The sequence below is a fragment of the Lepus europaeus genome, chromosome 14 (genome assembly GCF_033115175.1).
Source record: "Lepus europaeus isolate LE1 chromosome 14, mLepTim1.pri, whole genome shotgun sequence".
In the NCBI taxonomy this organism is placed as follows: Eukaryota; Metazoa; Chordata; class Mammalia; order Lagomorpha; family Leporidae; genus Lepus; species Lepus europaeus.
In genome coordinates this window covers 80,408,773-80,422,140 of record NC_084840.1, presented here as the reverse complement: position 1 = coordinate 80,422,140, position 13,368 = coordinate 80,408,773, and the positions used below count along the sequence as shown (strand labels likewise).

Here is a 13,368-nt window from a genome sequence, read left to right as displayed (position 1 = left end):
GCTCTAGTCATGAATTGCCAAGGCTATGGAAGCCTGTTGAGTTCACTGACTTCGATCTTATTTAGACAAGGTCATAGTCAAAGTGGAAGTTCTCTCCTCCCTTCAGAGAAAGGTACCTCCTTCTTTGATGGCCCCGTTCTTTCCACTGGAATCTCACTTGCAGAGATCTTTCATTTAGGTCCTATTTTTTTTTCCCAGAGTGTCTTGGCTTTCCATGGCTAAAATACTGTCATGGGCTCTTCAGCCAGATCTGAATGCCTTAAGGGCTGATTCTGAGGCCAGAGTGCTGTTTAGGACATCTGCCATTCTATGAGTCTGCTGTGTATCCCACTTCCCATGTTGGATCCTTCTCTCCCTTTTTAATTCTATCAGTTAGTATTAGCAGACACTAGTCTTGTTTGTGTGATCCCTTTGACTCTTAGACCTATCAGTATGATCAATTGTGAACTAAAATTGATCACTTGGATTAGTGAGATGGCATTGGTACATGCCACCTTGATGGGATTGTATTGGAATCCCCTGGCAAATTTCTAACTCCATGAAGTTCTTAAGAAATGTTCACAGTGAAAACATGCACGTTTATTTTTTAAACTTTTGCACTCTAACTCACTTATTAAGTCCATTTTTGTGCAAAATTTTAAAAGTATCTTCACTTTTTTTTTTTGACAGGCAGAGTGGATAGTGAGAGAGAGAGACAGAGAGAAAGGTCTTCCTTTTTGCCGTTGGTTCACCCTCCAATGGCCGCTGCGGCCGGCACATCATGCTGATCCGAAGCCAGGAGCCAGGTGCTTCTCCTGGTCTTCCATGGAGTGCAGGGCTCAAGCACTTGGGCCATCCTCCACTGCCTTCCCGGGCCATAGCAGAGAGCTGGCCTGGAAGAGGGGCAACCAGGATAGAATCCGTCGCCCCAACCAGGACTAGAACCCGGTGTGCCGGTGCTGCAAGGCGGAGGATTAGCCTGTTAAGCCACGGCACCGGCCTCACTTGTTTCTTATAACAGAGTTCACCCACTGAAACTAATAAAATCTGGTGTCCTTCATTAGATACCCGAAGTTATGTAACCCCTACCACATCAATTTTAGAATACATTGATCAACTTGAAAAGAGAGCCTATAACACACATGCATCAATCACCCCTTTATTTGCTCTGTCTCCCCTAGACTTATGCACACACCATTCTGAGATTTGTCTTCAAAGATTTTCCTTTTCTTTCCAAATTTAAATTTTATATAAACAGAGTTTTCTAATGTGTAGCCATGTGTGGCTGGATTCATTTACTTAGTAAACAATTTTTAATCCTCATCCATGCTTTAGTATATATTAATATTTTGTCAAGTAAATTTGTTCTGTAGTAGAAGACTATTATGCTTATGAACTGTCCATTCACCTATTATGAATATTTAAGTTGTTTCAATTTCCATTTTTTAATTTTTAAAAGATTTATTTATTTAAAAGAGTTAGAGAGATTGAGAGACAGAGACAGTGAGTGAGAAGCTCCATCTGTTGATTCACTCCCCAGAGGGCTGTGATGTTTGGGAAGAGGGTAGGCAACTCCAGGAACCAGGAGCTTCATCCAGGTCCCACGTGGGTGATGGGGGCCTACGTTTTGGCCATCTTCTGCAGTTTTCCCCAGGCCATGAGCAGGGAGCTGGCTTATAAGTGGAAAAACCAGGACACCTGCCAGCACTCATTAGGGATGCCAGTGATGGCAGGCAGTGGCTTTACCTGCTACGCCATGATTCCAATGCCCTCTTTGTACTTTTTTGAAACATTCTTTTTCAAGTTGTGTGGAAATACTTTTTCCTTCCTTACCACTGAATTTAATCAAACTCTGAGTTCACTGGGCATATTTCCCAATCTTTCCAACTTTTTCTGGCTGCTCTTTCTGTTTAGTTTCTGTTCATCTAACCTCTTTTTTCAGACAAAACACAAAGTTTCCCTTTTGTCAGTAGGCTTTTCCTCTTGTGAGACTTGAATCTCAAGAGTCCTCACTCTTTCCTGTGCTTGTCATCAAGTTTGTGCAGAATAATTTAGCCCTTAATACTACATTTGTTTATTTTCATGGCAGATAATCTCTGAATATAATTTTTTCTTGGGGGGCATGATCTATTCTGCCTGTCGTTTTTCCCTCACTTTTCCTAGTAAAATATTTTAGCTTCACAGTTGTTAGGATAAAATTAAACCCACTATACCATAACAATTTTTTTCTTTAAGACATTAACATAAGCATTATGAATAAAGCTTCAGGATAACTCTAATACTCTAAATGACTTTTATGCAAATGAATACAAAATTAAAATATTTGACTCCAGTAGAGAATTTATCTATCAAATATTCATATGTTATTCACTGAGGAGAAGAATCTAAATGTACATTCCTTTAATATATAGCCAAAAATGAGATTTAAAATCCCATAGGCCTTTATGTTCTGCCTATAGCAATTCTCATAGGGAAAATTATAATAACCTTACTCTACCCTCAGATTGCTTGCTAAAGAAGCACAGGAATAATCTGATTTGAGAAACTTGATTTAACCATAGATTCCAGTATTTGTAGGTGTGGCTTTCACCTGTCTCTGGTGGTCACATAAGATGTTTGCAGCTCAATCTAGGAATCCTCTGTGTGTTGTATTTTAGCCTTGTTGCCCATGACGTAGAACCAAGAGGCAGTAATCTTTAACTTGTGGGTAAAATAATGCTGTCACTTACTGTAATTAATGAAAGTTTTATGCAGTACTTTGGACGTCATGTTCCCCATTGGATTCCATTTCCAATGGTGAAAGCAAAGATTTGGTGTGAAATGTGTTTGGGACCAATTTCATTGGCATGCCACCTCTCTATGAAATGTTACTGGAGCATGAAATCAATAGTAATAAATCTAGGCCGGCGCCGCGGCTCACTAGGCTAATCCTCCGCCTTGCGGCGCCGGCACACCGGGTTCTAGTCCCGGTCGGGGCACCGATCCTGTCCCGGTTGCCCCTCTTCCAAGCCAGCTCTCTGCTGTGGCCAGGGAGTGCAGTGGAGGATGGCCCAAGTGCTTGGGCCCTGCACCCCATGGGAGACCAGGAGAAGCACCTGGCTCCTGCCATCGGATCAGCGCGGTGTGCCGGCCGCAGCGCGCCTACTGCGGCGGCCATTGGAGGGTGAACCAACGGCAAAAGGAAGACCTTTCTCTCTGTCTCTCTCTCACTGTCCACTCTGCCTGTCAAAAAAAAAATAGTAATAAATCTAGAGCAGATAGTAGTGTTTTGGATGTGAGGCATATAATCCCTGTTTCAAGAACTCATCTCTGCCATTACAATACAAACATAGTAATGAATAATGTGCAAGTGATGAGATGTTACTGTGCTCTAATACAATTTCATTGTAAAACCAGATAATGAAGTGATTTTTAAAAGGTACTAATAAAGTTTGTGTTTCTTTATTTCTTCCTTTTAGTTCCAAGAAGCAGAAGCACGACACCAGGAATTTGAAAACAGTGTTGAAAAGTCAAAAGAACATCTGACAATCTGCAATTCAAAGTACCATGCAAAATAATGAGTCTTTATAAACCATTTAAGATGTAAACTATGATATATAGAGCAGTTTTGATCTAAATACATTTATGTGAAGTGAGGGAAATGTTAGCTTTAAGGTGTATTAAATGTATACTTTTATATACATATTTAAATATGGTACATTATCCAAAAAACACACCTAAAACTGATACACTGTCACCAATCATTTGCTTGTTAAATTTTTATGAACTTTGCTTGTAATATGTTGGTGATTCTTCAGTTATGTGTCTCTTTAGGTTATGTGCGAATAACGATTTTTAATTACATCTTAGGCTTGAATGTGAAAATTCCAAGTTGAAGGAAATAATCAAAAAACAAGAGGGCACAATTGAACATCTTCAGGAAAATCTCACAAGACTAATTTTAGTAAGTCCATCTCCATGTCTGCCTTAGCGCATGGAGTTTTTAGTTTCTAATTGAAAATTGTGAGAAAATTTTTGATAATGTGAAAAGCGTCATCAATAAATAATTTAATGTATTCCTATGCTCTTCAACATCCTTAGGGTGATGCTGCCCCACAGATTAGAAAACAACATTAGTTTCAAAGACACATCCATAAGAACCAACATAGCAAGTACAAAACAGACTGTCTCTAAAAGTAATCCTCGTAAAGTGAGTGCTTATGAGTGTGTGGTTGAAGATACAGTCTATGAGAAGTAAATAGAAGTAAGAGATAAAGTAAAAATGACCTCAGTAAAGTGGACAAGGCTCAAATTATAGAATTGGTCTTTGGAGTTAGTTGATGACTTGAATAAAGGAACTCAAACAATTTTAAAAGGACTAGGAAAGCATGGGGCTACAATTCAAAGCAGCTGCATTTTAAAATGGAGTGAATATGAAAATCACAAGGTACAGGGAATTATAAATACCAGGGACAATAAAGTGATTTTAAACTCCCTGAAAGAAAATGCAGTTAGATTTGATTATGGCTACATATTGAATATAAAACCATATAGCTCATAACTGTATCTGCTTATCAGCTAAATAATACCATTATATTCAGGAATTAAAAAACCCAAGAGATATTTAAGGTAAAGACACTGTTCCACTTCTGAAGTTTTGAGGTAAAGAAGTCATTGATACTGATACATACAAACAGTAGTAATTAATTCCATACTTGGGAAATAATCACATTGCAATCTTCATCTTAACACACTTTATTTTTTTAAGATTTATTTATTTTACTTGAAGGTCACAGTTACACAAAGAGAGCAGGAGAGTCAGAGAGAGGGAGAGGGAAAGGGGGAGAGGCAAAAAGGGGGAGAGGGGGAGAGAGAGAGGGGGGGAGAGAAAGAGAGAGGTCTTCCATCTGATGGTTCACTCTCCAGATGGCCACAACGGCCAGAGCTGTGCCGATCTGAAGCCAGGAGCCAGGAGCATCTTCCAGGTCTCCCATGTGGGGGTGCAGGGGCCCAAGGCCTTGGGCCATCCCCCACTGCTTTCCCAGGCCATAGCAGAGAGATGTATTGGAAGTAGAGAAGTCAGGTCTTGAACTGGCAACCACATGGGATGCTGGCTCTGCAGGCGGTGGCCTCCCCTGCTATGCCACAGTGCTAGCCACATCTTAACACACTTTAAGACTATGATAGAGTCAATAGAAATGCTCAGTCCAGCAGGAAGTATCTTTGAAATTAACATTCAATTAAATGTGTCATGTGGACAGTTCATCCGAGTTTTGATGCTATATCTCATAACTTTTCCTTTGTACCATATTTATATATTTGTAGTTTATATAAATTGGTTTTTATTCATGCCAATTTGTTTTAAACCTAATGGATTCTCAGTCTCAGTTGATGTGTTTATGATCTCTCAGGAATCCTTTAATGGTTCCTATTATTAATAAATTGGATTTAATTTTCTCATTGATATTTGTGAAGTACATTATACATTTTTCCAATACATTTATTCAATATTTTTATGTCAAGGCTCATTTTTTATCATTTATGCATAAAAAGACCAATACAAAGATAATTGCTGTTGTCTGTGGTTTGTTAATGTGGCATCAGATCTCTGTTTTCAGAGTCATGAGAGCTCTCGTGTCATGAATAACAGTGATGTTTTGGGTAGAGGAGCGAGGTGTAGGAGCTCATATCAAGAAATGAGTTGAAGACTGGAGTTGTCTTGTGCAGGGTTGAGGATTTTGCAGTTGCTTAATCATTTGCTCTGACCCTGTCAAGGCAACCAAACCTGGGTCTTGAAATTCAATACAAATATGCCAGGCTATTTTTTTTTTTTAGTTTTATTTATTTATTGGAGAAGCAGAGTTAACAGAGAGCAGGAGTGACAGAGAGAGAGGTCTTCCATATGCTGGTTCACTCTATAAATGACCAAAATGGCCCAGAGCTGGGCTGATCAGGAGCCAGGTGTTTCTTCTAGGTCTCCCACATGATTCCAGAAGCCAAGCACTTAGGGCATCTTCCACTGCTTTCCCATGCCATTAGCAGGGACCTGGGACAGAAGTAGAGCAGCTGGAACAGGAACAGACACTCATGGGATGCCAGTGCTGCCTACTATGCCACAGCACTGACCCCACAGGCTAATTTTTAAGTTAATTTTGTGTGGCCAGTGAATGATTTTATAACTCTCCAAATAGCCATTGGTAGAAAATAAAAGTTCCCACTCCTGGTTGAGGACTGTAAAAGCCATTAAAATCTCTAGTTCTGAAACACTTTTTCTGAGCTACGTTCCTAAGAATGATAATGAAAGTATCTCTGTGGGCTGGTGCTGTGGTGCAGCAGATTAAAGCCCTGGCCTGAAGTGTGGTATCCCGTATCAGTGCTGGTTTGAGTCCAGCTGCTCTACTTCCAATCCAGCTTTCTGCTATGGCCTGGGAAAGCAGTAGAAGAAGACCTAAGTCTTTGAGACCCTGGACCAGTGTGGGAGACCTGGAAGAATCTACTGCTCCTGACTTTGGATCGGCTGAGCTCTGGCCTTCACAGCCATTTGGGGAGTGAATGAGTGGATGGAAGACCTCTCTCTCTGTCTCTACCTCTCTTTGTAACTCTGTCTTTCAAATAAATAAAAATAAATCTTTTAAAAAAAGGTCATTATGTCATTACTAAATTTAGAGGTGGAAATAATTCAACACTATAGAATTATACCAATCTCTCATATAGTCATAGCTCTGATACTTCAGAAGTTTGCTTAAATGTTGCAGTTTTTTCAGGGAAGAAATAGTGAACTGAGTTTTCTGGGTAAGTTTCGTAACACTAATTGGGCAGGAAGATAACACCTATGTGTTACTTGCGTTCATTAATCAACAGGAGTATCTAGACATGAAGAAAAGAAGAGGAATTGATTTGTGTGGTGATATTATTCAAAGCACAGATGCCCCTTAAACTCAAGATTCTTAACTGGAAAATGTAAATGAAGAGCACATTTAAACACCTAACCTCAACATCCTCGTTTTGCAATACAAAATTCTGTGAAGTGTTGGTCACTTCCATTGTGATCTTGTGGCTTCCTGGGAGCTGCAGTTCACTGCTGTTGTCCAGCACTCTCAGAGTGTACAGCATGGCATATTGCTAGCCTAGAAAAAGATTCAACTTGTGTGTCCTATGGAATGTATCTCTTATGTGCCTTCATAAAGATGAAAAGTCATATGTCACACTATCACAAGTATGGGACTATTTGCATACACCATTGAATTTAATATTGTAACATTTATCTAACTAACAAATATTTTATCAGGTAGATGTGAAACACCTTCAAAAACAAAGGGATAAAACTCAGAGAAGACAGTCTACATCAGAGGCTTCACTGACATTTTGTTGTAATAAGGTGCTTCAGGAGACAAATGGTTTGAAGAATGAGTTAGGAGAAATGAGAAGACAAGTACGTATGATATTTAGTGTGTCCACAGGAAAGATGTAGGTGGTAGAATAATATAAGTGTCTCAGGGTAGGACCTTCCCTAACCACAGCTCTCTTCAATATTTTCATTACAATTGTAGACAAATTTTATGATAACAATGTACTTTTAAAATTTTTTCTTTATCTAAAGGAAATAAATTTCATGTATTTAATGTAACAGTTTTAAAAACATAATGATACTTATCACACTTAACTTTTTCATTTTTCCTTATTATTACATTCTTTTAAAATGTTTACCTTCCTATAAGTTAAGTTATATATCTTACCTTATGGAAGTTCTTTTTTATTAGATAATACTTTTTGTGATATCAATTGCCATGGTTAAACAAGGAAGGTAAAATCAGAAGGTAATATTTATTACAAATTTCTTAAAAATATTTTTTATTTTCACTTGTGAATGTTTACAAAACTTAAGTGGATACTTTCATATATCTCAGAATAAATTCTTCAGAGCCAGCACAAAGTTTCTTTTTTGTCAATAAACTTTCCCTTCTGTGACACTGTTGACTCTCACAGTCCTGACTCTTGCCATCCATGTTTTGAAGCATAATAAAGACCTGTGCTACAATTATTTTATTTATATTCATGACAGATAATACAACCAGAATGTAAATTTTCCTTGGGAGAGAAGATTTTTTATGCATGTCAGATTTCTTTGCATAGATTGAAAATACTTTCACCTCACAGACATTTGGATAAAATTGAACACATACACCATACCAAATATTTCTTCTTTGAGGCATTATGAACAAAGCTACAACATAACTCTAAATGCATTTTAAGCAAATAATTGCAACATTAAAGTATTTAATTCCATTAGAGGAAAATTTATGAAATATTTGTATGTTATTAAGCAAAAAATTAAATTTACATCATTTTAAATGAAAAAAAAAACCTAGGATTTACAGTTTTATAACCATCTGTGGTCTGCCTACAGATGTTCTGACAGCAACATTGAATAACCTTAGTCTTCCCTAAGAGAGCTTGTGAAAGAAGCTCAGGATTGAACTGATTTGAGAAAGTTGATTTTCTTGGGCTTTTGCCTGTCTTTGGGGGTCATGCAAGATATATACAAATCAATCTAGGAAGCCTCCATGGGTTGTACTTTAGGAACATTGTCCTCTACATAGTGCCACGACACAGTAATTTTTATCTTATGAGTTGGGAAAAATACAGTTATCTAGCATAATTGGTGAAATTCTTATGAAGTATTGGGGATATATTTTGGTTTTCATGTTCTCTATTGGATGAGATTTTCAATGGTTGAACAATGATTCATTGTGACTTGTGTAGGAGACCACTTTTGTTGGCATGCCATCTCTAAACTATCAAATATTACAGAAATATGAAGTCAATAATAATAACTGTAGATCAGATAGCCATGTTTTAAATTTGGAGCCACATGGTCCTTGTTTCAACAACACATCTCTACTCTTACCACACAAATGGCACAATGACCAATGTGCAGATGATGAGATGTTGCTGTGTTCTAATGCGATTTCATTGCAAAACCAGATAATGAGAAGATTTGTAAAGTTACCAGTAAAGTAAAGCTTCTTTTTTTTTAATTTCTTCATTTTAGTTGCAAGAAGCAGAGGCACGAAAGCAAGAAGCTTTAAACAGCTGTGAAAAGTCCAAAGAATACCTGGAAACCTACAATTCAAAGTACCATGCAAAATAATAATGAATCCTAATGAATCTTTATAATGCACACAAGCCATAAACTATGATATATAGAACAGTTAAGGTCATAAATACATCTAAGTGAAGTCAGGAAAAATGTTCAATTTCAGGTCATATTGAAATGTGTACTTTTTATATACTCATTAGGCGATGCATATTATCCTCAAATAGAAACATAGAAATGATATAGGATTGCCAATCATTTCCTTGTTAAATTTTTATGAATTTCCCTAATGATGCTTCCTAAGATTATCCATTTATGTACCTTTTAGACTGATGTGAGAATAAAAATTTTTAAATGTACATTTTAGGCTTGAGAGTGAGGTTTCCGAGTTAAAAGAAACAATCAAAAATCAAGCAAGCACAATTGCACACCTTCAGGAAAATCTCACCAGACGAACTTCAGTAAGTCCAACTCTTAATTTCTGCCTTACTGAATGGAATTTTTACTTTCTAATAGAAAATTGTAGGAATGTTTTGATAATATGAAAAGCCTCATTGATAATTGTGTTTAGTGTATTCATACCATTTTTACTCGCTACTACCAGTTCAAGTCTAGTTAGTTTTACAGAAATCAATTTTTATTAAGTTAATGATATTGGTAATAAGGTTTCAATTTAAAATTGTGATGTCTATATTTTAGAGATTTGTTTATTTATTTGAGAGAGTTACAATGAGAAGTGAAGAGACACAGAGAGAAAGAGCTCTTCTATCTGCTGATTCACCCAACATGGCTGCAATACCCACGCTGGGCCAGGCTAAAGCCAGGAACCAGGGACTTCCTCAAGATCTCTCACACGGGTGCCAGGGGCCCACACACTGGGGCCTTCTGCTGCTAGCCATAGGCCATTAGCAGAGAACAGGATCAGAAATGGTACAAGCAGGACATGAACAGGCGCTGGTGTCCCAGGGGGTGGCTTTACCCTCTGTGCCGTGATGGCAGCCCCTATTTCACTTTTGTGAAACATTCATTTCCTACTTGCTGTGTGGAAATAATATTTTTCTCCCTTGCCATTGGGTTTAATTGAATTCTGAGTTCACTGGGCCTGTTTCTCCATCTCCAAGATTCTTCACGTTGCTCTTTCTGTCTTCTCTATTCTGTTCATCTAATGTCATTTCTCTGGACTCTGCAAAAAGTTTCCCCTTTTTCAGCAGACTTTTCTTCCTGGGAAACTTCCCCACTCTTTTCAGTGGTTGACCATCCAATTCGTGCAGCATAATCCAGATCTAAGCATTATACGTCTTGTATGGTTTTTTTGTCAGATAATCTTTTTCTGAATGTAAATTTTCCTTGGGGAAGATCTATGATGGATGTCACCTTTCCTTGTATAGATTGAAATATTTTAGCCTCACAGTTGTTTGGAAAAAATTAAACACATGGCCCCATACTAAATATCTCATCTTGGAGGCATAGACTTAAGCTGAATAAAACTTTAGGATAATTCTTATACTCTAAATGCATTTTAAGCAAACAATTACAAAATTAAAATACTCAATTCTCATATAGGAGAATTTGTCAAATATAAAAATGTTACTAACAAAAAAATCCTGAATTGACATTCTTTTAGTACATAGCTAAAGGTGGGATTTATAGGTTTATACTCTTTATGCTCTGCATACAGCAGCTCAGGTAGCCAAATATAAGCTTATTCTACCTTCAGAGTGCTTGCAGAAGAAGCCAAGGAGAGAACTGATTTGGGAAACATGGTTTAGCAACAGCCTCCCAAATTTACAAGTCTGTGGCTTTCACATGTCTCTAATGGTCACAAAGATAAGTGCAACTCAGTCTAGGAATCCTCTCTATATGTTGCATTTTAGGATCATTGCCCACTTCATATTACTAAGAGTCATCTATAACTTGTCAGTTGGGGAATGAAGACTGTTACCTAGCACAATTCATGAAAGTTTTATGTAGTCCTGGGGATATATTTGGGCCTTTATGTCCCCTTTGGATTCTGTTTTCAATGGTTGAACAATGATTCAGTGTGACTTCTGTTGGGGACCACTTTTGTTGGCATGCTACCTCTCTAAACTATCAAATATTATAGAAATACGAAATCAATAATAATAACTGCAGACCCAGATAGCTGTGTTTTAGATTTGGAGCCACATGGTCCTTGTTTCAACAACACATCTCTACTCTTACCACACAAATGGCACAATGACCAATGTGCAGATGATGAGATGTTGCTGTGTTCTAATGCGATTTCATTGCAAAACCAGGTAATGAGAAGATTTGTAGTTACCAGTAAAGTAAAGCTATTTTTTAAATTTCTTCATTTTAGTTGCAAGAAGCAGAGGCACGATACCAAGAAGCTATAAAAAGTGCTGAAAAGTCCAAAGAACACCTGGAAACGTATGTTTTAAATGACCATGCAAAATAATGGGCCCCTATAATGCACATAAGCCATAAATTATGATATATAGAGGACTTATGGTCATAAATACATCTGTGTAAAGTCAGGGAAAATGTCAACTTGTATTTAAGTGTATATTTTTTACATACTCTTTAAGTGTTGTGAATTATCTTCAAAAATATACATAGAAATGATATAGGGTTGCCAATCATTTACTTGTTAAATTTTCATGCTTTTCCCTAGTAGCACTTCCTAAGATTATCCACTTAAGTGCTTTTTAGATTGATCTGAGAATAAATTCTTTAATTGTATATTTTAGGCATGAGTGTGAGATTTCTGAGTTAAAAGAAACAATCAGCAAACTAACAGGCACAGTTGCACACCTTAAGGAAAATCTCATGGGACTGACTTCAGTAAGTCCATTTCTTTATTTCTGCCATGGTAGAAGGAGTTTTTATTTCTCCAGTAGGAAAATATAAGAATATTTTTGATAAGGTAAAAGGTGTCACTGACAGGTATATTTGTTATATTCAGATGGATATTACTTGCTATTGCAGTACCAATCCAGTTAGCTTTATGGAAGAAATTGACTAATGTCATAAAATGCATGATACATGTAGTAAAGTTTCAATTCAAAACTATGATATCTAAAATCAAATTTTATGAATACTACTTTCATCCATTTTTGATTTTGAGTTATTTCCACCTTTGGGCTATTATTAATAATGTTGCTATGGACACGGATGGATAGCTATTACTTGGAGTCCCAAGTGATATAAGCAAATATATAAGTGTGAAACCAAGCAAATATAATTATTTGACCTAGCATTGTGAATATCTTTTATAATCTGGTGTCTTCAAGGGAATTTTGAAATGTATTATTTTTGCTTTTTAAATTTCTAGAATATATATTAGGTCCTTATGCAAGCTTCTCCCTCAAAGGAATACATTTTCCTCTGGATTTTTAGGAGTAAAGTGATGTCAGGGAAAACAGAGAACTGCTTCAGCAGAGTAATACACAGTATATAATATTCCTAGCACTGCAGGTTCAGAAGCAAATTTTTCCCATTAGTCTGTATTGTCAGCCTTTATATAGATGTGGTTCAATTTCAGAAAAGATTTGTGTGTGATCAAGGATCCCAGTTTATTGATATATAATAGTACCATGCAACTATTGATCATAAAAGCAGGATTCTCCTGTCATTCACATTTTCCTTAAAATCAGAAGTAAGACTCAGGATTGCATGTAATTTCCTGTATTGAAAATGAAGTTCTTGATGCTACTACTTAATTTCTCTATCAATGGTAAGGGATTAGTTGCAGTACACAAATACTTTTGTCTAGGGATCTAGAACATTTGTGTTGACTAGTCATTTTCATGAATTGTGAAACAAGGAAAGGTTATTTTTCTCTAGACCTTTGATAAATTAGTGTCATATGTGTGAGATGCGAGTATTTTGATAAAAGGTCTTCTGTGAAAATACCAAGAGACATCCCTTTACAAAATTATTCTACTAAAATATGTTAGGCAAGTAAACATTCAAAAGTTTGTTTTAGTACCTGATATTCATTGAGCAGGTTAAAATATATAGATGTTTTCCTGTAAATTCATATAGAAATGAGTTAGGAATATGGCATAGAATTGTTAGACACTTGGAAGTCTAGCCTATGACTCAAAAGTTCAATAAGAAATAGCTAACAACCAACTCAATACGTAGCCCCTCCCTTTTCCAGAAAATTTTCATCCTATAAATCCCTCTGCCAGAACGTACTTGGGTTAAGATGTTTTGTAGATTCAGTTTTGAATTGATGACTCTGCATTAGGAAGTAGACAACTCTAGCTGACTTCATTTGATCTAGTGGAATGTGTATCTGAAAGGAATCTCAGAAGAATTCCCTA

The 13,368-nt window shown here is 36.8% G+C and overlaps 1 protein-coding gene and 1 long non-coding RNA gene across 2 annotated transcripts in view; both read left to right on the top strand.

Moving 5' to 3' along the window:
- The window catches only part of LOC133773479 (ankyrin repeat domain-containing protein 26-like), a 121,477-nt gene extending 112,368 nt beyond the window's left edge, over positions 1-9,109 (top strand). The window contains exons 19-21 of the mRNA XM_062210807.1: positions 3,438-3,520; positions 3,829-3,922; positions 9,011-9,109. Of these exons, the coding sequence (XP_062066791.1) occupies positions 3,438-3,520; positions 3,829-3,922; positions 9,011-9,109 (276 nt within the window). The remainder of the gene's footprint in view (positions 1-3,437; positions 3,521-3,828; positions 3,923-9,010) is intronic.
- Positions 9,110-9,430: 321 nt separating this feature from the next.
- LOC133773662 (uncharacterized) lies at positions 9,431-11,873 on the top strand. The gene is made up of 3 exons (XR_009867951.1): positions 9,431-9,516; positions 11,397-11,467; positions 11,788-11,873. It is a non-coding gene; the product is annotated as an uncharacterized LOC133773662 (long non-coding RNA).
- Positions 11,874-13,368: the final 1,495 nt, after the last annotated feature.